This window comes from Malaya genurostris, chromosome 1 (genome assembly GCF_030247185.1).
Source record: "Malaya genurostris strain Urasoe2022 chromosome 1, Malgen_1.1, whole genome shotgun sequence".
Classification (NCBI taxonomy): domain Eukaryota; kingdom Metazoa; phylum Arthropoda; class Insecta; order Diptera; family Culicidae; genus Malaya; species Malaya genurostris.
In genome coordinates, this window is record NC_080570.1 from 104,254,492 (window position 1) to 104,280,789 (window position 26,298).

General features: G+C 37.4%; 2 protein-coding genes across 6 annotated transcripts in view; both read right to left on the reverse strand.

The window, feature by feature from the left end:
• LOC131425303 (RYamide receptor-like) overlaps positions 1-835 on the reverse strand; it is a 420,424-nt gene extending 419,589 nt beyond the window's left edge. For 3 of the 4 annotated variants that reach the window (XM_058587090.1, XM_058587092.1, XM_058587093.1), the window contains exon 1: positions 163-835. The gene's annotated coding sequence lies outside the window, so the exon portion shown is untranslated. The remainder of the gene's footprint in view (positions 1-162) is intronic. The other variant, XM_058587091.1, reaches the window with a different exon arrangement.
• A 13,942-nt stretch (positions 836-14,777) lies between these two features.
• LOC131425306 (F-actin-monooxygenase Mical-like) overlaps positions 14,778-26,298 on the reverse strand; it is a 153,967-nt gene continuing 142,446 nt past the window's right edge. Inside the window, exons 13-20 of one of the 2 annotated variants that reach the window (XM_058587097.1) lie at positions 21,123-24,893; positions 20,779-21,063; positions 20,657-20,689; positions 19,520-19,772; positions 19,363-19,450; positions 18,995-19,299; positions 18,736-18,929; positions 14,778-17,031 (exon numbers count right to left, since the gene is read on the reverse strand). In XM_058587097.1, coding sequence (XP_058443080.1) covers positions 17,026-17,031; positions 18,736-18,929; positions 18,995-19,299; positions 19,363-19,450; positions 19,520-19,772; positions 20,657-20,689; positions 20,779-21,063; positions 21,123-24,893 — 4,935 coding nt within the window. In that variant the 3' untranslated portion in view covers positions 14,778-17,025. The remainder of the gene's footprint in view (positions 17,032-18,735; positions 18,930-18,994; positions 19,300-19,362; positions 19,451-19,519; positions 19,773-20,656; positions 20,690-20,778; positions 21,064-21,122; positions 24,894-26,298) is intronic. The other variant, XM_058587098.1, reaches the window with a different exon arrangement.

Here is a 26,298-nt window from a genome sequence, read left to right on the forward strand (position 1 = left end):
TCGTTAAGAGTATAAACATGACAATTATTTTGCGAGCAATGGTGGATGATATTTGTTATATTTTCCTGTTCATCTTAAGCTTGCTTGAAGCTTTTCAATGTAATTTAAATTTAAAGTTGAAAATTTCTGCATATTTCTAAAATAATACCAAAATATACTTACTTCTAATGTTATTTTTACTACGAATTTATTTTCTAATGAGTAACTCTCTCTTCCTAGTTCATATGACAGAACGTGAAGTCCACAAATGATGCAAATGCACCTTCACCACCCACTAGGATTTTTTTAAACAAACATACCTCGAACTTGGCAGAGCGTCAGTGCGACTCTAAATCCTACACATATCCGCTGTCAGACTGAACTCAATACTTTGTTCACTCGTTCGCCTACTGTTTCTACAGTAAATTTATTTATGTGACTTATTTGCTTAATTACTGCACACGATTTTTTTAAGCAGATTAGTCTGATTACCATCAACTACACCAATCGGCTAAAGTCACGATTCACAGTTTGAATATCAAACAGCTAGCCATCAGCTAGGCAAGCCGAAGCACTATTTCCTTTCTGGCTGTCTCGGGACACCTGTAGCCTGAGTGACAGTTAAAAAGCACTATAGGAACACGGTCCTAAATAGAACTTCACTGCAATGCCGAAACAGAACCGATATACCGTTTGCGTGCGACACTTTACAGTTTTTGTCACGAAGCTCGGTATTCTGACATCAATGGACATCTGTCACGGAACAAACAACTATTGTTCAACTATACCCACTGAATCAAAGAAATGTTCTTGAGTTCTATAATAAGGAAACCATTTCAATTCGCGACAGCACCGGTCAAAGGCCAAACGTAAACTAAACAACCCAGAATTTCGCATTCCGGCTGGGCGCCAAATCTTTCAGAAGTCGCACTACACACTCCACGGAATTCGAATGAGCCGCCAGCATTACAACGTCCAACGGTCGCCGGATGCTGTCAGATTCGATACGCATGCGTTCCGATGGAACCATAGTCGAACCGCTCTTAGAACAGGATGGTAACAGTATGTCGGTTAAATTCATCAAAAATTGTTCAACGTTTTGCTGCGACAGGACATTGTGAACAGTTTTTTTGGCGCGAAAACACGTAAAAAACCCGGACCATTCATTGTTTTGCTCATGCCCCAATTATTTTTTACGTTTGAAACACTTTCATTCATTTTTCGCTGAAGGGCAAATGTTGTCTCTAGGACACTTTTATCACTGTCGGTACCACCAATTATGCTAGTAATGGCGCTGTGATAAATACATAAAGCAATCAACGAACGGACGATAACTCTAATATTTGTCTTTATGGTGGGTAATTAGTTCGGCTGTTCTACTCGACAGGTGACTGCTGCTGTACGGTTACAGCAATCGCTATCTACCCGGCTGTAAATCTTTTTCGCCCGATCGATGTGGCGTTGGGCGGTCTGACTCAGTCTGGTTGTGAATTATTGTTGAAAGATTAAATCGTACCGACCATTTCCGCATAGACAAATTTTCCGCCTTAGTTTTTCCTCCTACCAGAAAAAAAGCATTTATAATAAGTTGGAAGCAAAAATATTATGCTCTGTTTTTTTTAAGTAGCCGCCATAGAGCATGAATGAAAATGAAACGAAATGATTTTAGTTTCGGGTATAAATCAGAAACTTTCAGAAAAAGGTTCAAATTGGCGGATGATGTATATCATAAGGTTAGAACTGCAAAAATTTTCTCATATTTTAATAAACATAAATCACAGTCTGAAAAAAACCTGTTTTAATTCACTTAGTGGTGTAAGGATTCCTTTCTGATTGTCAGTAACTTGAGGAACCTTTAAATTCTGCCAATTTCAAAGATTGTTGTTCTTGTTTTGCATCGTCGGTTTCAAATAAAATCTTGAAATTGTTAAAACACATCATCCTACAACTCCGAAACGGGAAGTCGGATTCGTTTAAAATTTCATTGCAATCTGAGGGACCTTTTTTATTTAGTACTAAGTTTGTTATTCAGCACTGTATCGCAGAGTTTTTACAGTTTGCATCGACCCTTCTGCCATGTATTAATGGCATCAATGGATTTTTTAAATGTAGTGCAATACTGACTTAGACCTAGGCATCGGTCGATTCTGTAGAAATGAAAATGTTGGAACAACCATTCCGATTATGCTTCGCAATCATTATTGAAAAACTTAAAATCTATCGCGATAACCTTCGTTTTGCCTTTCTCTATAGAAAGTAATATAATTGCAGGAAACCCCGACTTTCGATCGAAGCCTCTGAGACCCTCGACGAGATCGCACCTATCGAAAATTTATTCTATACGCTCACTTTACTCGGAGATGGCTGAACCGATTTCAATAAGCTTAGGCTCATTAGAAAGCTCTTATTAGACTTAGATCAAGTTCGAAGATCAACTGGCACACATCCGATCCCGGAGATATGATCGTAGAAGTGACGTAACCGACAAACCACACTTTTGACGTGAATACTTATCTATACGGCGCCTTTTCAAAATTCACTCTGTGGAAGAATGGGTAGAATTTAATCGTGAAAATCTCGAGTTGTACTAATCGTAACAACACAATTTTTTTATATGCCATCAGACATAAGATCAGCAATTTGTGATCAAATTTACAACAGAGTGAGATAACCATAAATAATTCAAAATATAACTTTGCTTAAACTTTTGAAAGAAAGATGAACATTCATCACGCTTGCTTACTTGACGGTTTTTTAACTAGACGAGTATGAAAGGAAAATCATGGTCGAAAATCGATCATTTCTTCTTGGAACTTTGTTTCTGAATTCAGTTTCAGAATTTAGTTTCAAACTACAGGTTCAAAAATTAAAACTATGGTACTCGGAAGACAATGTATCGATACCTAGGGTATCGGGATACCGAAGTTTTGGGTATCGATTTAAGGTATCAAAAGGCAAAAAAAGAGTTGTAACGATCTCAATGTGATTCTCAATCGAGGTGAAAAAAATTAGACGTACTGAACATCGAATGCAATAATTTTCTATATTCAGTAGATTACATCAGCTTGACTGAATACTAAAACAATTCTGATAGGAAATTGTGTATATTTCCGTGTAATATAACAACCGTTAGAACGGCACCAACAAATTTGTGATATTACGTCAAAATTGCTGCACATCACAATTTCACAACAATCTTGGTGTTGTTATAAAAGATGTAATATTACACGAAAAGCTGCATAATATCATATCAGAATCATATACAGTATTCAGTTAAGGTGATGTGATGTACTCAATGCGTTGTTTCGATGTAATAACGTGTGACATATCTGCGATAATTCTTGATAACAGAAAATTATTGCATTCGATGTTCAGTACGTCTAAATATTTTCACATCAATCGATAATCACATCGAGATTGTTTCATTTCTTATTTTGTTGTGCATAACTTTGTTGTGCATAACTTTGTTGTGCCGCCAGTGTACGCATATTCCTTGCCACATATATTTCACTTCGCCTTTCTCGACTATTGGTCCACGTCAAAGAATTTCCGCACGCCACTTTGTGTTGATTTCACATTTCACTTATTCTCTCAACAATTTTCAGGTCAAAACTTCTATGTCGATACACGAATACTAGCTATAAGCCAATTCCTATTGCTATTATCCCATTGTGTGTAAAGTATTATTTATTCATTATTTGTTATGTGTTTTTATACAATGATTGTTTTACATTTTAAGTGATTTGGCCCTTCAGCCTACATCTTTGATGAAATTAAGTACATGTAATACATGGTGTTTGTAGTTTTGTCTGTTCGTGAAAATTAAGTTTCGTGTCTTAACACATTGTTAATGGAAGGCTATTATCCCATTACTATTAGGCGCACTAAAAGAGAGTGCAATGAGTGTGAAAAATTGAAGTGATGGAATCCTCTGGGATTATGACCTTTATTTGCGTGTTTTGCACATTGAAATCTCTTTCAGTGCACCTGTGGGATGAAGCGATATTGACGAGAACGAAATTCAACGACGGCTAGTCCATGTCATACCAATAAATACGCAATCTTGGCGCTTCGTCGAAGCCGAAGAAATAAAAATGTTCCATTGGGGTCGGGTATAGCGTGATGCCTTTCAAGCAGCCCACCTGGGTTCGATTACCAACCCCACACATGACTTTAAAGTTAAAGCATTTACACTTGAAACAAAAAAAAAAAATATTCCGTCGTAATAGGAATTGACTTCAATCTGTTGCGATACTGTGAGTATCGAGCCCAAAAGTAACGATACTAACAGTATCGCTCTGATGCGATATCGATACCAAATATACCCGAATCTTGAAAGAAAGTATCAATACCTCAAAGTATCGACTCGGTATCGGACATCCCTTCTCTCTGAAACTAAATCCCAATTCAGGAACTGGATTCTTGACTAGATTTTGCGACTGAATTTAGTACCTTAATTTATATTCAGAAATTGAATTTTCTGATTTATGATTTCAACTTCAGAATTCTAGAACAAAATACTGAATGAATTTTAGATCGGGAATCTGAAGCTAAATGTTAGATCCGAACTCCGCACCTGAATTTTTGAACTGACTTCTGTGAAAATATGAACTCTAAATTTGGATTCCGAAAACCAATTGTCCCATTTTCTGAGAAGTTTCAGTTTCATGAACTGGTTAGTCATTGACTAACTGTGACTAACAGTTCGTGCTCGCATCGCATCCGACACAGTCGAAAATTTCTTACGGTCGCGACGACAGAAACAAAGACAATACAGTGCAGTGAACAATAGAGTGTACGAAATGGGCAAATATGATTTAACAAAGCTTGAAACTTGGCCTACAAGGCCAAATTCAATTTGTATTGATTTCAAGCGCTGCAAAGTTAGACCAGCAGCAACCGAAATTGAAATCTTGCTTAAGGAACGAATGCATCTAAACGTTAATGATGTAAGTGAGATTCGACTCAACAAGGCGTCTAACTGTGTGTACATTATGTTCAAACGTGAAAAAGATGCAATTGCATTTGCTTCGGTTAATAACGGGGTGCACAGTATTGATCATGACAATGTTAAATATAAAATCCCTGTGTACATGGTGGACAATGCCATAGAAGTACGCGTGCATGACCTTCCCCCGCAGGCCAGCCATGGGTATGTTCGGGAAAGTATGTTGCAGTACGGTGAAGTTCTTTCCATCGAATGGGAACTTGACTTGACTAGATTTTGCGACTGAATTTAGTACCTTAATTTATATTCAGAAATTGAATTTTCTGATTTATGATTTCAACTTCAGAATTCTAGAACAAAATACTGAATGAATTTTAGATCGGGAATCTGAAGCTAAATGTTAGATCCGAACTCCGCACCTGAATTTTTGAACTGACTTCTGTGAAAATATGAACTCTAAATTTGGATTCTGGAACAAAATTTCAAATCTAACTACCGAACCAGTCTTTTGAAACTGATTCCTGAACCATACTTTATTTTCTGAGCTTCCAGAATTTACTTCCTGAATTCAGTTTCAGAATTATATTCTAAAATTCAGTTTCAGAATTCGGAATTAGATTCTGGAGCTGAGTTCAGATCCTTAGTTCAGGTTTAGAATTCAATCTCAGAATTCGGTTCTAGAATTAAATTGCTTCTGGTGTAGATAAATAAATGGTGGCTAAAAGTATTTAAATATTCCCATGGAACTACTCGAAGTTTTCATCCGTTGAGAAAAAACTTTATTATAGATGCACCATGGACCGTTGCAATTCTGGAAGCGAAGCAGTAAAAGTTGCAAAATTCAAACAACTAAAATCAAAGAACTAATATACCAGTGAACAGACAAGCTAGTACACACTTTTTCAAATCAGCTGTGTAAATCATACAAGTGAAATTTTATTAAAAATCAGCGTTGCGCACGACTTTGCCCGCATTAATTACCTTACCACTATTGTACGAAAGCTCGAACGCAAGAGCCCATAAAAGATTACTGGGCTGCTCGAAGCGCCTCTACAAGAGAATTGCTACTTGGAGTAGTGCTGTTGTTGTTCTATTTGCTTTGGTTAGTCGCTAGCTCCTTTGATAGGGCGCCATAATTTCTTTGGCGCAGGGGCGCAATGCAATTGGTTGAAGTGAATATATTGAATAAATTCAGGACTTTGTTTAATTAATCGAATAAAGCTCAAGCACTCTCTTATTTCTTTTTATTCACATTTAGCTACAAAAATTGTTAGAATAACCTTTACGAATCCAAAAGACTAATATATGAATCAACAAATTATATGCGGAAAAACAGTGATATGTTTTCTTTTATATGTCGAATTAATAATAACTTGTAAGCTCTCCTAAAATATTTGAATCTAATAACAATGTTTTGAAATTAATATTTTATTTTGGGGCATTTCTATAGGACATGTTCAAATTCTAGTGTTGTTATTTAAGGGATAAACAAACTGGTTTGGTCAGTTAGGTCAACGGTGAGAATTTAACATCTTTGTGGTACCGAACAACATTTATGCGCTCGCTGTAACTAAAACTTATTATTTACTGTTCACCAACTATATGTTTTTTTTATTCCATCCTGAGTTCATGCTGAACAAATTAGTGAAACATGCACGCAGAGCTATGCATCAGCTTGAGCGCATTCATCACATTTATCTATTTCGAATTATCATTAAGAACCAATTTCACTTTCTTTCATTGAATTCTACTGTCCACTGTCACCTCATAAAACTTTCACGAAGGTGTAATAATTAAAATACACATACCAGTCCCGATCTAATTTTGTAGTCTTCGTCAATGTATATGTTTGAAAATAAATAATGATTTGCGCCCTCAGTAGGAATATTAAATGTATTTAAAAATACTACCACCCTGCGTCCCACGGCCTCACCATGATTCTGTGCCCTGGAATCATTCTTTAGGCACCCTTTAAAAATTTTTTTTACAAGAAGTTATTAATCTAGTTTGAAAATAAATAATGATTTACGTTCTCAGTAGGAATATTGAATGTATTTAAAAATACTTTCACTCTGCGCCCTGGAATCAAGTATATAAGCGCCCTTTTGAATTCTACCTCCATGAACACGTTCTTTTAAAATTTTAAATTACTTTTGCACCTTTCGTGTTTACTTGAATCAGTCATTATTTAAATTTCCGAAAACCAATTGTCCCATTTTCTGAGAAGTTTCAGTTTCATGAACTGGTTAGTCATTGACTAACTGTGACTAACAGTTCGTGCTCGCATCGCATCCGACACAGTCGAAAATTTCTTACGGTCGCGACGACAGAAACAAAGACAATACAGTGCAGTGAACAATAGAGTGTACGAAATGGGCAAATATGATTTAACAAAGCTTGAAACTTGGCCTACAAGGCCAAATTCAATTTGTATTGATTTCAAGCGCTGCAAAGTTAGACCAGCAGCAACCGAAATTGAAATCTTGCTTAAGGAACGAATGCATCTAAACGTTAATGATGTAAGTGAGATTCGACTCAACAAGGCGTCTAACTGTGTGTACATTATGTTCAAACGTGAAAAAGATGAAATTGCATTTGCTTCGGTTAATAGCGGGGTGCACAGTATTGATCATGACAATGTTAAATATAAAATCCCTGTGTACATGGTGGACAATGCCATAGAAGTACGCGTGCATGACCTTCCCCCGCAGGCCAGCCATGGGTATGTTCGGGAAAGTATGTCGCAGTACGGTGAAGTTCTTTCCATCGAATGGGAAGTATGGTAGAATTTTTTCCCGGGTATCCGGAATGGCGTGCGAGTGGTACGTATGCAACTACGTAAAGCAATTCCATCTTACATCATTTGTGGTCAAGACGGGATACATCCGTGTAAAACGTTGATTACGTATGAAAATCAATTGGTTACATGTCAGTTTTGTGAACAACCTGCACACTACGGCAAACCTTGCACTGAAACTGCGAAAACAAACAAAACAAACAAAAACAACGACAACCGCTCAACAACGGAAACTAGTGAATACAGTGCTCCTGTTTCAAAAACACCTTCACCATCTAACCAACTATCAACTGCAATCAATGTACAAATCGCATCTACAGCAACTGCAAATGAACCCAAGACTGCGATCAACAATGAAAACAAGGAAACGGAAACCACTCACAACTCCAACGATGTAGCAATGGATGATATGAGCAACGGACAAAATGACCTCCAATCTTCGCTAGAAGGAAATGGAAGCTCCTCTCCCCCTAGACGAAGGGTGACAACGAGATCCAACAATAAATAAATTATATTATGTAACAAAAACATGGGTAAATCGGCCAAGTAAAGCTATACGCAAATTGGCCTGAATAAAAATTGTTATAAAAAAAACTGTGACTAACCGCAACTACAGCACTGATTTGGAGATGGCTTTTTAAAACAATCGTTAAATTCCTTACACAAATTGAAATTCTGTCAGACATTACCCACCCGCCTTTTTTTGCTTTCCTCTATAGAAATGTATTAGAATTTCTGGAAAAATCGTCTTTCGAACGGAGCCTCGGAGACTCATAATGTGATATATTATTCGACGAGACCGGAAAATGTCTGTGTATGTGTGTGTATGTGGGTAATTGTGCGCACTTTTCGAAGATATTTTTACCGCTCAATTTTCTCAGAATTGGCTCAACCGCTTTCAACAAACTGAGGCTCGTTTGAAAGCTACGGTTGGATCATTAATCAACTTCGGAGATCAAATGGCAGTGACTTCTGGTTCCGGAGATATGATGATATAAGTGACGTAACCAACAAAACACGATTTTCCTTTCCCTATAGATAGGTATTAGAATTGCTGAAAAAACGACTTTCGGACGAAACCTCGGAAACCAACAGTGTTATATACCATTCGACGAGATAGGAAAGTGTCTGTGTGTGTATGATTGTGTGTAACCGACTAATCGCAAATCGTTCGTCGACTGAATTTTCTCGCAGATTACTTTCGATAAATTCATTTGAAATAAAAATTATAAACACACTTGAAACCTACTATTAGGTTATTTGATAAACTCACAATACTAATGATTGAGTATAAAATCTTACAAATGTTTTAATGAGGTGGAAGAAGGTTTTTAATTTTTTTAAAATCTTCAAATTTCTAAAATCGATATCACGTGAAATTGATTTTCAAAGAAACGTAGGTTATAGCAACAGATTTTAAGTATCTCGTCAATCGTTGCGACGCATATATCATTTTACAGTACTTGTTCTAATATTTTCAATTCTATAAAATCGACCAATTCGAAAATCCGAGTCAGTATTTATCTACATTAATCTAGACATTCCAAAAAATTCAATGTTCAATGATTTGTTTCAAAATCGGCGAATAAAATTTTCCGACTTGAGCTCTCGTTGGACGTTTATTGATCACACGAAGAGCTCCCTTTGGACGTTTTTACGGGATAATTAGATGCACTCACTGATAAAAGAATGATATACCCAGTAAGAATTCTAACCAAAGTGTCCCATAAACCGTTTGAAGGTTGGAATCGTCACTTATCTTAATCGACAATATATTTTCAAAATAAATCAGTAATGAGAAGCCGTGCATCAAACATTTTTCGATTCATACAGCATATTTCATTAAACATAGAAATGCTATAAACTCGTACCCAACGATTGTATGCAATACAGACACTCTAACTAGACTTGTTTGCGATGTTTTATGAACTATTGTGAACAATGCCAAAATGAGAGCTACCACGCAATTCCACGATTCACTTTTTCGTTGCTATAAAGAATATGTTTTCCGTACAACCCACAAAGCAATCGGAAAGATTTTGTTGAGCTACATAATGGAAGCAATGAATCGAACAGCGCTGCCATTCGTTCAATTTGTAAAAACGGTTTGTCATTGTTCGTCCTACAGATAGAACTCTGTAATTGCTACTTTTCTGCAAATGAAAAGAAAATCTTTGGTTATTTCACTCAAAGTACAAGTATTTCATATGTTCGAAATAATAGCAGCGCTCAGGTAATTTGTAATTACGTGTTATGTTATTGTATTCGGTTTGCTTTTCATCAACTTTTTATTTATGTCTACGTCTATTGATGAATAATGAATTAAAGCTCGAACATTTTTAAACTATTAATCAGTCTCTGCAAAGATTTTCATTTTCAAAGAACGTGTCAATTGGTGTATGATTTTTGTAGATGGCATTCAAATGTTCGGAAATATTTACATCTTGTACTGAATCGGAAAGATGGGTTGTTCAAAACATTACTCATCTGTGATCATAATATTATATATAATGGCACTATAGCTCATCGAAAATAATGTCCAATTATTCTGTTGAAAAGGTGTACAATACAAGGTGTAGAAGACGAGTAACGTTCACCTAAACAGATCGTCTGATGGTACAGATAGAAAAACGTCATTCTTATATCACTACACGGTAACTTAGGAAATGTCTGGAACTTTCCATTACTCGTTAATTGACAGGAAATGAATAATTGTGGGCAGTTTTAACTCGAGAAGCTCCCTAGAAATACTTGTACTCACATCATTACAATCAAAGCGTGGTCGTCAAATTCCCTCATAATCTTACTTCAATTAGCCAGTAGAAAATGGCGAAACATTTTGTGAAGTGATGACAGAAAAGTGGTACTATTTGGCTTAGATGGTAAGCGTCGGTTTGTCAGCTGGCCACCAGACACTTAATTTTTACTACAATTTCCTTTGAAACCAGTTAAACCCGGCGAAATCTGAGTATAAAGGTAAACCGACGTAGCTCCGGCATGGATCGTCGGGGCGCTAGTAAACCGGAAGTCATCCTCCAACTGGATCCACTGGACCGACCCAGGCATCCTGCCCGGGGAAACTTCCATCGTCGGGGATTAACTGAGTAGTTCGTGAAGTAGACCAGCCCTGGGTCGTCGAGGCATCAGCGAATCGGAAGTCATGCTTCAACCGAACTCGCCGGACCGATCTCGACATCTTGGTTTCAAGGAAATAGCTTTCGAATTTCGATAAGCTGCATTTATACACGTTTTTAATATTTAAATGTGTCACTTTTTCTTACAAACTATTATCATTGTTTTATAGAAAGTACTAGTCTAATGCTATGAATAACTGTCGAAAAAATTACTGAGAAATAAATCGCGCTGCTATTATTCCGAACAGCACTGTAGTGTTTATTTAAAATGAGTAACGAGTAACTTCTCTAACCTACTAGTAAAACCTAGTCTAACGATGCGGACGGATCCGATGCCTTATACTTAAAACGGTTCAACAATGGATCTCTATCGAATAAAAAACTTTCTCCATTAACCAAGCCCAAAAAAAATTTGGGGTCTAAGGGTGACACAGCACCGACATATAGCGACATCTGCAAATATTCGCAAGGTTGCTTTTTCAAAACTTTACGCACACGGTTGAAGATCTATTGCCGGTACCATGAATAAAAAAATCATGACAGTTATGAAAGTGTCTTCTCATTAAACCAAACCTATTATAAGCAAAATGATTTAAATCATGAAACATTTAACAGGGTTTGCTCACAAAATCATCAGTAATAGGCATGGTCTCATGAGAAGTATTGTTTCATGATTTTTATGATTTCTTAATTATGGTACCGGCAAAGGATTTTCATCCATGTATAAAAACCTGAATATTTATTGTTTTATTCCGGATAAACAAGAATTTCATAAATAGCTTGATTAAATTTTTGTTGTGGCCCACAACATTAAACATTAATTCACAAATTTATCTCATCAGTTTAGCACAAATTCTGTTCAAAATTGACTAAATACTTTCTAAATTTGTTGACGTACGATTTACGCGCATCCGAAGTAAGTCAAATCACAGCGAAGATTGTGCTCAAATGTATAGTGAATTCTCGAAGCGTCTTCATTTTTCCTGTGATATTTACAAACGTTCTGTTCGTTTCGCGTCGTTATGACCGAATGATCTTTGCTGTCTAATGTCGACTGAGACTAGCATGCGTACAAGAAGGTGTATAGATTCGGTTGATTTTTATGTTTAGACCGGCCGGTTCGGACAGTAAATGGCAAACGACCTTTGCCTTTACTTTCTGACATATCAGGGACTCGGATGACTCGTATTGCTAAGATGCCTAAGTTCGACTCCTCTGGTAGAAGGTAAAAGTTTAGATACTAGAAGCCTTGTCACGTCTCGCATTTCCGCACTTTATTCTTCACATCCTTGCTCTTCCTTGAGTACTATGGCTCTATAATTTCATTTTCTTTCTCCTCTTATAATCTCTAGTTAGTTTGATATCGTTAAAAACCGAAAAAAGTTAGGTGCATCTGATCGGGAAGTCAGTAGAGTTAAGAAAAATGTAAACTCAAAAAAATAAAATGGTAGCAGTTAATATATGGGAGGTAAGTTTAACCATACTAGTATTTTTAGCACATACTAGTGGTTTTTAGCACACAATAAAATCAGATGATGTTGACAATATGCAAGCTCACTTTGGTTTTGGTTTTGGCTCTAGAATAGTAATATTGAACTGTATATGGTATTGGATCAGAATCGGAAATACTATAAATAAATTTTTAAAAAATTTATTGATAATCTTAAATCAGTGAAAAATGTATTAGAAAAATAAAGCAGGTTTTAATGTATTCTTGTTATTTTTGCATCAATTTCAATTAATACAACTTTTTTTCATGTTCGAATGATCTTCACAATTGTCAAATTAACCAGATTTCCGTGTTTCGAAAGAACCAGAAGTGTAATGTCAAAAATTCCATGGCACTAGTTAAAACAATAAGTACAATGTAGAAATAAGATTCTTTCACGGTTATGCTAAACATTCCAAAGCCAAAGTATTTCTGAGACATTCTCGTATTGTATCTCATCATCTACCAGCCACCATGTACTTAATCTTGGTAGAGTTTATCGTCAACCCTATTCTCGCAGCTTCTTTCTTGAAGGGCACAAAAGCCTCTTCCACAGCTCTACGATCCACACCAATAATATCAATGTCGTCCGCAAAACCAAGAAGCATGTGAGACTTTTTGAAGATGGTACCGTTTCTTTGCACGCCGGATCTTCGTAACAGGCGCCCTGTTTCTGTTGTCTAATTAGCTTTGTCGGAAAGCAATGTTCTAACACGATCTGCCACAATTCGTTACGTTTCACTGAGTCGTACGCTGCTTTCAAATTTACAAACAGATGATGAGTTCGTAAGTTGTACTCTCGAAAGTTATCGAGAATTTGTCGCAAGGTCCGTCGTTGAACGTCCATCTCGAAAACCGTATTGGTATTAGCCGACAAAGGATTCTGCCAATGGACGCAGTTTGCTAATCAGAACTCTAGAATGTGTAGGCGGTATTGAGTAGTGTTATGCCTCGATAGTTTTTACAATCCAGTCGGTGACCCTTTTTCTTGTCATAGAGCATATGAGACCATCCAGCCAGTCCGAAGGCATTTCTTCTCCTTTCCAGATCTTTCCAATTGTGCCACCTGTATACGCATATTTCTTGTCACATAGGTTGCATTTCGCCCTTCGCGACTTTTAGTCCACGTCAAAGAAATTCCGCAAACCACTTTGTGTTGGAGCCATGATGATTTCACATTTCACTTATTTTCTCAAGAATTGTCATTGTAACCTTTATGTCGATACACGGATACTACACTAAGAGCCAATTTAGGGGTTTAGTTGGTTTGAGCAAAAAGCACATATTTTGTTTCTACTTCTTCGCGTTTCGCTTTCGACTCATCGACAATTTGTACTGCTTTAAGCACTGATGAACCAAAGGTAAAACGCGAAAAAATAGAAACAATTCCGATTGCTATTACGACGGGACAACGGATGGACGGAACGGAAGTACCAGGCTCGCGCATGTATTGGTATGACGTGGACTAGCCGTCGTTGAAATTCGTTCTCGACAATCTCGCGTCGTCCTACAGGCGCACTGAGTGTGAAAAATGAAATTGGTGTTTTGTTGATGGTTTTCTCTTAGTGCACTTGTGAGATGTCACACTAATACATGCACAAGCCTGACGCTTCGTCGAATCCGAAGAAAAAAGAATGTTCCATTGGAGACGAGTACAGCGTGATGGGTTAGTTGATGCCTTTCATGCAGCCCACCTGGGGTCGATTCGCAACCCCGCACATAGGCTTAGAAAGTTTTTCGGACCCGAAGAGGCGAATGACCTTAGGGTTAAAGCCTCTTTAACTGGTACAAAAAAATGTTCCGTCGTAATGGGAATTTACTTTAATCCGTATTGATACTAACAGTGTCGCTCTGATGTGATATCGATACCAAAAATACCAGATTCTTGAAAGAATGTATCTATACCTCAAAGTATCGACTTGGTATCGGACATCCTTAATATATAGTGAATTCTCGAAGCGTCCTCATTGTGCCCGTGATGTTTACAAACGCTCTGTTCGTTTCGCGTCGTTACTACGGGATAAACTTCGCTATCTAATGTCGACTGAGACCAGCATGTGTATAGATTCGGTTGATTTTTGTGTTTAGACCTATTTGTTCACTATTTAAACAAGATTACAGTCAGTAGAGCGAAGGAAGACGTAGTTCTATGTACATGATGTATTCGTACAGGTGGACACTTCAATTGATTGATAATCATAATTATACTACCAAATGTTCATAAATCTTCTAGATAAATTTAAACATGGCATATTTCCAACAGAGATAATGTGGAGAACAAGAATATGACTATGCCGAATACAAATTAAACCAAAATTGTCCAGAAAAAATGATTTATCCAAGATTACCCTTAAGTCGAAACCTTTATATTAAACCATCTTATGTTTGAGTATCATGGTATTTCGGAGTGTTATCAAAAGAGTAAACAGATTTGTTAAATTTATTTTTATTCCTTTTTCAAAATCTCTTAAAGCTTTCTTGATGTTTGTGTCATTTTTGTCAATAATGGGTTAATTTTCAGTGTTCTCAAAATATACTTATGTGAATCGTTTACCAATGATGTACCTTTGATTGCAACACTATTAGTTTTAAGTATTGCACTACACACGAATTTCTTCTCTCATCGGCACTAGTATATCATAATTTTCCGAGAAGGCGCACAATGCGTAAAAATAGTTTTCTATGTTGGTTTCTTATGAATTATCCAAACGCTCGTCTATTGCTCGTATTATCTTTTATGCTCTACTGTCTTGGATTTAAAGCAAAAGTATGCTGCTTTGCAATTAGTTTCACTCGTCGAACTAAGTTGCCTGCAAAATCGTCATTGATAGCATTAAATTTCCTGTATTCTATTGCAACGTACTGCCTTTACAATTAAGAATTTTTGTTTTTTTTTCTCAATCGTCTTATCTTATCGCCTCACTTAAAGTACAGCCAAATCATTGTTTATCTTCGGGATTGACTCGAAAAAGACGTCAAATTCTGACTGTTCCTCTGTCAATTGTTATAGTTCTTGCCTTGACCCATAGACATCTTTTTTATCGACCCATAATAATTTGTTGAATAGCTTATGTTAGTCTTAAAAATTTGGTAAGTTTTAGTTCATACAAATACGTAATACTGCAAAAGTTACGGGAAAATTCTAACTCCAAATTTGTTTGAACAAGGGTGGCATAATGCAACTAAATCGAATCAATCTTTCGTACAAGTAACCATTCGTTTCGAGTCTCATTATGCGACCACTGTTTTATTTGCGCGTTCATCATAATGAATGAAAGTCTATACAAATTTAACGTCTTACTTAGCATAAACAGAAACCACGAACGTGAATAACAACCATTAATTTCCAAAGTGTTTATCCATCTTGATGTTTTTTATGTGTTAGTGTGTGTATGATTGTTCCACTCAACATGTGCTTTTGTTTAGTACGCGCGTGTGATAATCAGAAACAAAAAAAATCGAACATTAAAGCGTCTTCATTTGACTTTTTTGATGGGTGTAGTATACTGTGCCATTGTCGAAAACAGTGTTATGTTGTGTAGTTTACTAAGAAGTGATTAATTTCGAAAACAAGAGCAACATCCTTTTCACATCTAGCACCAATTGTGACAGGAGAAAATTGTTAAAATTATTTCCATGAGCAATTTGTCGCACATTTTAGTTGAGAAATCAATGAACGTCGCCATTTTGCTGTGCATAACAATTCGTGGCTCTTTTGAGTGGTAGCCTCACCTGACAATTGAATCACAGAGAACAGACATCCAAGTAGAGATTTCAATGTGTGTAAGATATTTAACGGTTGTTTTAAAAAGTGATCACCAAGTAGCAATTCTCCTCTTGCTTTCGAGCTTTTATACCATAGTAGTTCATGTGTGCAAAGTCGTGCGCAACGATGATTTTAAACGGATTTTACTTGTATGCTTTACACACCTTATTTGAAAAAGTTTGTACTGGCTTGGATGTCTGTTCTCTGTGCTACTATTTCATTTCGAGAACTGCTGTTATGACAGACTTCGTGGACGATACGCATACAGAGCATTTACGACGGTATTTCGAGACAGATATTCTGAAAGGTTTTGTTTTGGGAGGGGAAAATTCTCGGAGTTTTGACGAATATAAAAATGTGTTCAATAAACGTATGCTGCCATTTGGTTTTATTAAACATTTTTCATCGGCATAATCGATATCGAACCACCAATATTGAATCTCTCAAAGCACGTGGTTACACAGAGTCAACTACAAAAACTAAATAAAAATAAAAATAAAGCACAAAATTGGAACACCCTATGTACTGATAACAGTTTGTTTGGTAAGCAGTAAAGAACCTGTCATGCTAAAGTGATTCTTACAATAAATGGTATAAACACGACTGAACTGAACCACAATATAAAATAATAAAGCTAAGCAACAAAGTGTAAAAATAAGATTATTGAAACTCTAAAAAATTGTTCATTTTGTTCTTCAAAATCGTTACTATTACCACTGTACGGGAGTCTTGTTCTACTTTAGATCGTAGGTTTCACTATTTGATAGTCTTCCTGCGAAATTATCCTAATACTACGGAGCTTAACATGGCTTACGGAGCCGACCAATTCGATAACTTTGTCTTATGTACAGCAGTTCCACTGGAGAATACAGTTGAGTTGGGCTTCTTAAAGATCACAATGTTCGTTTGTTCTTAAATCTGAAACGAAGTTGAAATGTTGAGCATTATTTGATCACCCGAAAGTGTTTCGATTATAGTCAAACAAATGTGAATCGGATTCATCAGTAAACATATTTTTATTGAAAATAGTGCATACATACAACAGTGCTACTTAAAAATCAAACGGGTAAAACAGGTTTATAATTAATATTAGTTTTTTTTTAATAAACACAATAAATGCAATGAATAAAGTAACCTATCGGTTTCTTCGCTTAATTGTTCATGATGTATTATATTAATGTGATATACTTAAAAATTATAAGTAATAATTTACAGGTCATAAATGCGACAATATGATACATAAACAAATAAAAAGAGTTCTATAGACGTAGTGATTAGAAGTAATTGGCAAAAAGGACACCAAGAGAAAATTTTAGAAGTGCATTCTACGACAAAAAGAACAACGTACGAATACCGGTAGGCATCAACCGCTTAACGCACCACTTAACGTCATAAGGGTAGAGCGATGGGTTGGATATTTCACATGTGTATGAAAATGGGTATATATTTCCGGTCAACAATTCAGTGAAATCAGATTGTTAGGCGCAATGCGCAAAAAGGAAAGGTGTACAAAGCGTGAGATAAACCGATTTTATTACGGGTAATTTAGGTATCTTCGTGCTTTGAATATATGATTACGAACACTCATGGGTCAAATTTTTTTAAAGATGACTTTCCATTATACAGTAAACTTATTCTAAGACATGAAATCAGGTAAGCTAGAAAAAGTATTTAGAATTGATAGATGAATGAACAAAAACGACATCATTTCATAAATTGCACTGAACATTTCATATAAAAATAATTGCGATCCTGGATATATTCTGGGATTTTGCGTCCTCGACACAAAATGCAATTCGAAAAAGTAGCTTCGTAGCTTTTCGTACGGGACGTCAGAACAAAAGCTCAAAGTAAAGTGATACTTGGCATCTGTTTAGTGTTCATGAACATCGATGCTACCTGTTCAATATCACCAAAACCTGATTTCCTCGTTTTACAAGAGTAATAAATACATTGGCCAAAACTTTGAAGAAAAAAGAAAATTTCTTCTAATACTGAAAATAAGATTTTGCTCATTTTTATTTACACATAATAAACAATAAACATCTCAAATAAAACTAGTCACTGTCATCACTTTTTCTCTAAAGTCTGTGATCTTGGTTATACCAGAAACTGACTGTTTATCATCAGTTAACATGTTACTATTTCCCGTAATAATTTAGCTTCAAAAATAATTTCGATTTCATCGATAATGGAGTGTGAGTAGATAAGTAAAACGTTGAACCCGCTAACATTATTTATAATCAATGTCTGAACCCGATCAATACTGCATCCATCAAATATTTACAAACTCAATGAAATAGATGTGGTTCTATAATTAGTGTTTTTTGATTAACAGTGCATATTAGATACGGAGATGTGCATCTGTCACAAACATTCACGATAAGATCCATGCAAAACAACACAACAATGCTAGCTATAAAGAGCTCACAGAAAACTGAGAAAATCAAAATAATCAAAATAAAATTGATAGTAGTACAAACTAGCCAAAACCCCGAACACAATTGAACTAAACATCACCAACGACGAACATCGAAATGCTTGTCGGTCGGTTTCGTCCAAGTTACCATTCACATCGTTACTGTCTACGGATTTATTATTTGTACAGACATCGGGGCTTACATCGGTATCCGTCGTCATGCGAGTAGAGGAGGACGCAAATGAATGCGGCACTCCGACGGCTGCAGCAGCAGTGGCTGCTGCTGCCGCAGCCGCATCCAGCGAAGGCCTAAGCGCTTGCCGTTTGGCAACAATCTCCAGCATCTCGTTCAATATAGCACCTTCCGCCGCAACATCGGACGAATTTTTATCGAGTTCTGAAATTTGGATGAAGATTTCTGTTACGAGATTCAATGTCAATGTCGCAATAAAGTATACTCACTACTGCACGATAATCTCATGTTCAGTTCTTCCTTGAGTTGCGCGTGGCGATGCTCGAGCTGTAATTCCTGCTGTCGGATGGTCAGTTCCTCGTCGCGCACCTTCAAACGTGTAATGCTGCGCATGATCTCCAACCATTCCTTCACAAGGCCCTCATCGTTCGCACCAAGGTTTTCGATGTTCTTCTCGAGAGATTCACTTTCGCCTCGGAGTTCTTTTTCGATCTCGACGCCCCGCGTTTCCAGATCTTTAATTTTGACCTCGATCTCCTCCTGTTCTCGTTGTATCTCTTGAGCAATTCTCAGTCTGCAAAGTTGCTTCAGTTTGAGCGGACGATATTTTTGGTTCGATGCATTCAAATATACTAACCTTTTCAATTCAGCTTGTCGAGATGCTTTCGACATTGCACGTATTTTCTTCAGTTCGTTCTTTGGTTCGTTTGTGGTGCAACTTTCGTCTGCATTAAACAGACAAGTCTCAGATATTTTAAAGGGATTATATGTAAAAAAAAACTAAGCCAACATACCATCGGATCTCTGATAATTAAGTGGCAGTGGTGGAATCGGCGGTGGTTCTAACTCTTCCGCTTCTTTACGACCGATAGGCGTAAATCGGTTTCCAGCGGCGACCGCAGCAGGAGAGGAAAGCAACGGTGAATTGGAAGATCCGGTCGTGGTTCCTTGTCCAGTAGGACTTGTACTGCTACACGGCGCTACATTGCTAGTATTTTTCAAACAGTCTTCCGAAGCGCACCGTTCATATGGAGAACCTTCCTTTGTCTATAGTACAAACATAAGACTCTTATTAGTTTTGCAATCTACTATCGAAAGGTTTCAGTATCACGAAATTAAAGTACCAAACAATAGAAATAATCTTGAGAAGTTAAGCGTTTCCTAACTAATAAAGGTTTGAAGTGCCGTGTAATGTAAATGTGTGAATAATGTGATTAATTAGTTCTAGAATACGTCAACCGAAAATAAAGTAAAATTATAAACATTAACAAAACTGTGCTTTGCAAATACATGCATCATTTCCTCGCATTTGAAATTGTATTACGATACTATAACTAACATTCCAATCATAATAATTCAAAGAAATCATTGAGCTAAACTGATTAAACAAACTTGTGCATTGTATATACATTCGAGCGCCAGTAGATAAAACATTTAACTCTAATTAAGAATCCCAATGTTCTAAAAAAAAAACAGTCATGTGCGCTTAGTACAAACCAATAACTTGTAACCAAACCACTAGATGAATGGTTCGAAGTTTCTTTTAAGTAAATAACTAGATTTTAGTAGTCGACTTCTTTCGCATCATTTAGAAATTCACCGGGAAACCATTCCAGTCCTATAATATTCTCACTGTAACTCAAGGTAATAAAACAGCTACTATATCGTCTCTAGCTCAATAAATGATACTTTTTTACAGTGCCAACTGACGATAGACTGAACATTGAGTTTGTTAATACGTAATAGAGTGTTTGCATATAGAATGGTGTTATGTCTTGCAAATCTCGAATCAGACTCAGAACTAAAAAACAATAACAATCTAGTACTACCAATAAATAAGAAGTTATCAAACGTAATTCATATTATTAAAAAATAAAACACTAGCGAACAAAGCGATCTGTTAAGCGAATAAATAATGAATGAATCCTTACACCAAACCCTATATTCCTCATGTCAAAGCAAGACTGAAAGCAATGAAACATATTTGAAAATATAACCACGATTATGCTTTCGATTACAAAACACAAAATTGCGGCGAACCACATTCACTCACCTTAGATTTATCCTTCAGTTTCGGAGATATTTTAAATCGTAGGAACCCTGTACTCTGCAGGGATTTAGTTCCGCTCGTCGACTGACCCTCACTACTGCCGCCATCTCTTTTTCCGTCTTTCGTAGGGGATGATTCCTTACTGCCGGTACCACTGCCTGAGCTATCTTTTTTCCGACTGTTGAAGAAGTCGGACACTTTCTCGATAATGCTTTTACGACGTTCACGATCTTTACACTTACTCCGAGTGCGCAGTCGCACCTCATCGCTAGCACCGTTGGGGTCCGTCTGTGAATATATAATGTTCAGCTTACAGAGCAAAATGAGATAAAATAATCTACACTTACACTCGGGCTCTGCATCAGGTTTGGATCGGACACGTAATCGTTCAGTTTACTTCCGGTAAAATGTTGCACTGTGCTGCTGGTATCACAGGGAGCAATGAACTCTGGATCATTGCTAAGATTCTTCAAAACCGAAACGTCGTTCACGCTTTTCGACGTCATCAACTTTGTGTTGTTACGTTCTTTAAACTTAAGGTCGTCGGACATATTCTGCTGTTGTTCCTGATCGTTCAGCTCACGAATATTAATGTGAAATTTCTTTCGTAACAATTGCACGCGATCCTCTGGTGATAAGCCAAGATCTTGGTTCGACTTCAAACGAGCACGCGCTCGGGCTTCCTCGCGTAGTTGTTCGGTTAGAGTGAGGTTCTCATCTGGATGTTGTTTCGTATTATTTCGAGGAGTTGCTGGCTGATTGTACACGGGGGCAGGAGTATTGAGAATGTTTTCTTTGTTAGGAAAAGTCTGAGCAGGATGCTTGAAAGAGGTGGAGGTGGGTAGCTGCATCTTAGAGGTTTCCTGGTTTTCGAGCCCTACCAGTCGATTTCGTCTCTCTGGTGCTATTGGGTGATAGAGCGGACTAGTTTCGTTTGGAGCTCCGGATTGGGCCGGTGTTAACGGTGACTGCCCGAGAGCATTGTTTCGATTTCTGCTTCGATTTAACCGCTTCTCCGCATTCAATTGTTTCTTGGTCTGCAACTTATCCATGACTAGATCGTGAATGATATCTTTTTGTTTAACGCGTTCCTTGGTTATTTCTTCAATTTTTTTCTCCACACTTTTTGGCACTTCGATTGAACTTTGTTGATTGTAAATGCTGCTGGCGACAGATCTTTTTGCCGTTTCTTTTGTTACTGCGGACTGTTCACTGATGGTCGCCTCCTGTCCCAAATCACCTTTGGATGATTTTCGCTTGCCTTTCTTTACCTCAAGCGAATCCCTGGCATTGCTTATTTGCGCTATTTTCTGCTGTAATCGTTTCACATACTCGTCGTAGCCAATATCCTCGATGTTGTTCTTCAAAGAATCTTTTCGTAAGTTTCTCTCCAAACTACCTCGTTTGACACTTGAGCTTGATTCGGTTGAAACCTTTCTGCTGGGACTACCTGCTGACTTGTCGGCTTCTACATTTTTTGAACTGAAGGAACTCACACTTCCCCGTCCACTACTGCCAGAGCCATTGGTAGCCGTGCCTGTTCGATCTAATTCCCCAGCTACAATAGTGGGAGCTTCACTCTCTTCCGTTGTGGCTTCACCTGTCGTTCCTTGCGAAGATGTCACCACTAGTAGACTGTCTTCTTCGATATCATTCAAACTGTCAAGCTGCTGAGTTGCTACCTCCTGATGTTGGAAATCCCGTTTCAATAAATCTAGAGACTTATTTTGCGCTGCTAAAGCACTAAACGTTATCTTAGCTGGTGGATTCTCGTTCATTGGTGTTTGGGAGTCATCCATTGATGCATTATTTAATAAATATGTACCCTGCTCAATGTAATCAACTCTAGCAACTTGTTTGTTAATCGCTTCTACCACTTTTGGTTTGGTGGCTTGGACATATGCCTGATTGCTATTCAAGTTTCCAACAGAGCTTAAGGGTTTTTTAGCGGCACTTGTGTCAACGAATTCCACGTAGCCTCGGTTTTTTAGCATAGCACGATTGGTGGTAGAATAACTTTCAATGCAACTTTCTTCTTCGGACCCAGTGTCCATGAATTCGATATCTTCAATTGCCAAGTTTTTCATAATACCATCACCGGAAGGAGGACGAGGTACGGCATGTTGCGTAGCAGACTTAACAGACACTGCCTGGGCAATTGTTTTCTTCTGTTGCAATCGTCCATGCTTAGGTTTATTTCGTTTGATTGTTCCTTTGTTGGAGTTGAGCGCAAACTCAATATCCACAAAGTTTTCTGATACTGCATCATCTGCCGCCCAGTCCGACAGTTCCGTTTCGGTAAGATTTTGGGCAGTTAGTTCTGTTTCCGAGTCGGAACCATCGGCTTTCGCAAGTTGTGGTAATAATTGCGTGGGAGCTACAGGAGTTTTCTCTGCGTCTGTATCCGGTGATTTGCGACTAGAGAAGCTGAGATTACATGGTTTCTGAACAGCTTGATCGACAATACTATCAAGCACCAATGGAAGATTGATCAGTGTGTCAAGTTTGTTTTCGTTACGAGTATCGAACTTGAGGTCTGGTTTTGGTTGACTAGGACTAGCAGGCTTAGCTGCTGCAACTGGCAATTCCTCTTTGGGTTCAAGTTCCAATACGGGAATTGGTATAGGCGCTTGTTCAATTTCTGTCTCCTTCGAAGGTGTAGGCGTCTCATCTCTTTCCAACTCCTCTATTTTACAATTAAGTTCTTCCCCCACCATTATACTATCCATATTCATCTCCTGTTGAGATATTTCCGCTGCGATTTTTGTATTTGGAGGTAACTGTTCCAAATGTTTAAGATCCTCGGGATCCCCAATATATTTACCATCAATAATCATCAAACTGTCAATTTGCATGAGCTCGCCTGCCGTGTCACGTACCTCAACCCGTGGCACAAACCGTTCATCATTCAGTGTTTCAGGGCTTGTCGTCGAGTCCAGAATGAAATGAGGAATATCGTCCACGCTAGATGTACTCGATGTTGACTCCGAAATACTATCTGAATCAATATCTTCATCCTCTTCTTTATCCCAGGGCACTTGGGGGACTTCAATAGAGGTCTCGTGTACCGGACTCCTCGTTCGTTCCTGATCTTCTCCATCATCAACCTTGTTCTCATTGCTATCCACCTTTATGCTGCTAATTATATCCGGTACGCTGTTCTTCAATCCACTAATGTCCTGCAGCGTTCCATCCTTCGCCGACGGAGGAGTCATACTAAAATTTAACGTGGTCTCCACTAACGATCTATCACAGTTTGGAGAATCCGCCGTTAAATCAATAAACATGTGTTTTAAATTAGATATATTTTTGATTTCCACAATATTATCTTCATGCACTTCGTACTCTTTATGTTTCTGCTGATCATCCCCATCCTCCGTCTTTCTAACCTTCTCGGGAGTTATCAAGTTGATCGTCTCAATCAACCTTTCATCGTTGTTATTCGGTCTATCGTCTTTCTTTCCATCGTCTTCCTTCTTTATTTCGTTCAGTTTATTCTCGACTAGGGTAGCGTTGATCGTTTCCGCGTATCGTTTCATACCACTAATTTTTCCTTCGTAAACATTCTCCTTTTCATCATTTTTACCCGTCAACAAAGATTCTTTTCTCAATGATAATAGCGACGTTGGGTGTGTAGGACCAACCTGGCTAGCGGATGTCGTTTTCTGCAGGAAGGTTTGCATCGTCGGACTGATCTCCGGAGCCGGATGCAGTAGCTTCTGACACTCAGTTATATTCGAATGGAAACTCTTAAACTTGGAGTCCAGTGCCGAAGCAGATCCACTTTTCAGCAAACCCGTTCCGGCAGTAGATTCTCCTAGTAGATATTTCTTCTTCAACTCTAAACTTTTCTTCGACGCTATACCTTCGGTACTGGCAGTTTTACTTAGGGTGTAGTCCCCGGGGCGTGGGATAGAGAGCGGAGCTCGATTTTGGGTTAGTTTAATTGTGGGATCTACCTCGACAAGGGGTTTGAACTCCAAATGGATGTCCCGTTTGTAGTAAGGGTTATTTTCAAACTTTTCTTCCTGATGATGATCTGTCTGCTGTCGTGAATGAATTGAACCAGGAAGCGGCCGCCGCAAACGAACGCCGTTTTCGATTGTCATTTGTTTGATCTGGAATGTAGAGTTCTAATTAAAATATTTATTTTTATTTTTTTAATGTTTATTTATGAGAATATGAATTAATTCTATATTGTTCCGTTTTAATTTTGTAGTTCAATCACAAGCGTTGACTTTTCAACACTATTATATACATAATTAGGTTATAACCATTAGCATAATATTTACTTCCGCATTTTTATTATTTTTATTGACGTTGAGAAGGACATTACATCTAATAATTCTATATTTGTGAGTCTGTGCCACTCAAAGCAAAGTCTTGGCATTACATTTATTTTGTGGAATTTGACCTTTCTGTTTCAACAGACTTCGCAGCCGATTTTTAGCGTCCAGAATCATTGCATGGCTAGTGCCACGATCCTACTGACACTGAGAATCCTTCCAGGCGCTCTATGCATTGAACCGCGAACCTGGCCGGGATCTGTGTCACTCATTTGCACTAATACCAGGGGAGACACTTCACGATTATTTTAGGATTTTTATTCTGAACCCTTTGAAGCTTTTTTTCCTGGCGAAACAACAACTCGACCAAATTAGTACTGCATGGAGCATGGCTGCATTTGGGACAATTTTGCTAGAACGGTAGTTATTTGGTTTCTGAACAGAACCTCTAGGCTTATGAGACAAAAAATTTTTTGTGTTTTTACAGCATTTGGTGAATTTTCCATTTTGTCAGGTAATCACTAAAAATATTTAATTTATATCTTTGTAGGCGACTACTGATCGCTCGAAAAATTTTACCTGTGACCACCAGACTTGTATCTTCACATTTGGGATTTGGAAGATCAGAGTAAAAAGGTTATATAAATTTTGAGCTACGCTCGAACCTTGTGAATCACATTCTGGTACGGGTAGCAAATCAGGTTTCCAATACTAATGGCTAATCTGGAGAGTACGTTTGGAGGAGTTTTAATCAAATAAACAGGGAACTGAATGTCGGAGATTTTTACTATTCAACCTCCGTGCCAAATACTGTCGAATGCTTTTTTTCTATGTCAAAAAGAATAACTCCAGTGGATAAATCATAATTTGTTTCATCATGTTAGTTAATCTAACAAGTTGATGAATAGTTCGATACTTAAGACGAAAACCAAATTGTTCCGATAGAAAAATAGAATTTTCATTTATATGAGACATTATTCTTACTACGATACTGTTTCTAAGAATTTACTAATAAAAGAAAATAAACTAATTGATGGATAACTGGATGTTTTTATTTTATTTTATTTAGAGCAAGGAAAAGCTCACTGGAGATAAGTTGATATCAAACTTCACTATGTCTCCAGTAGGCATAAAACCTTATCATTTTTAATACCAACATATTACGAATAATCAATGCATTTAATTGACTACAATATAAATTGTTTCTAAACTTACTACTAAAACTAACATTAGTTAT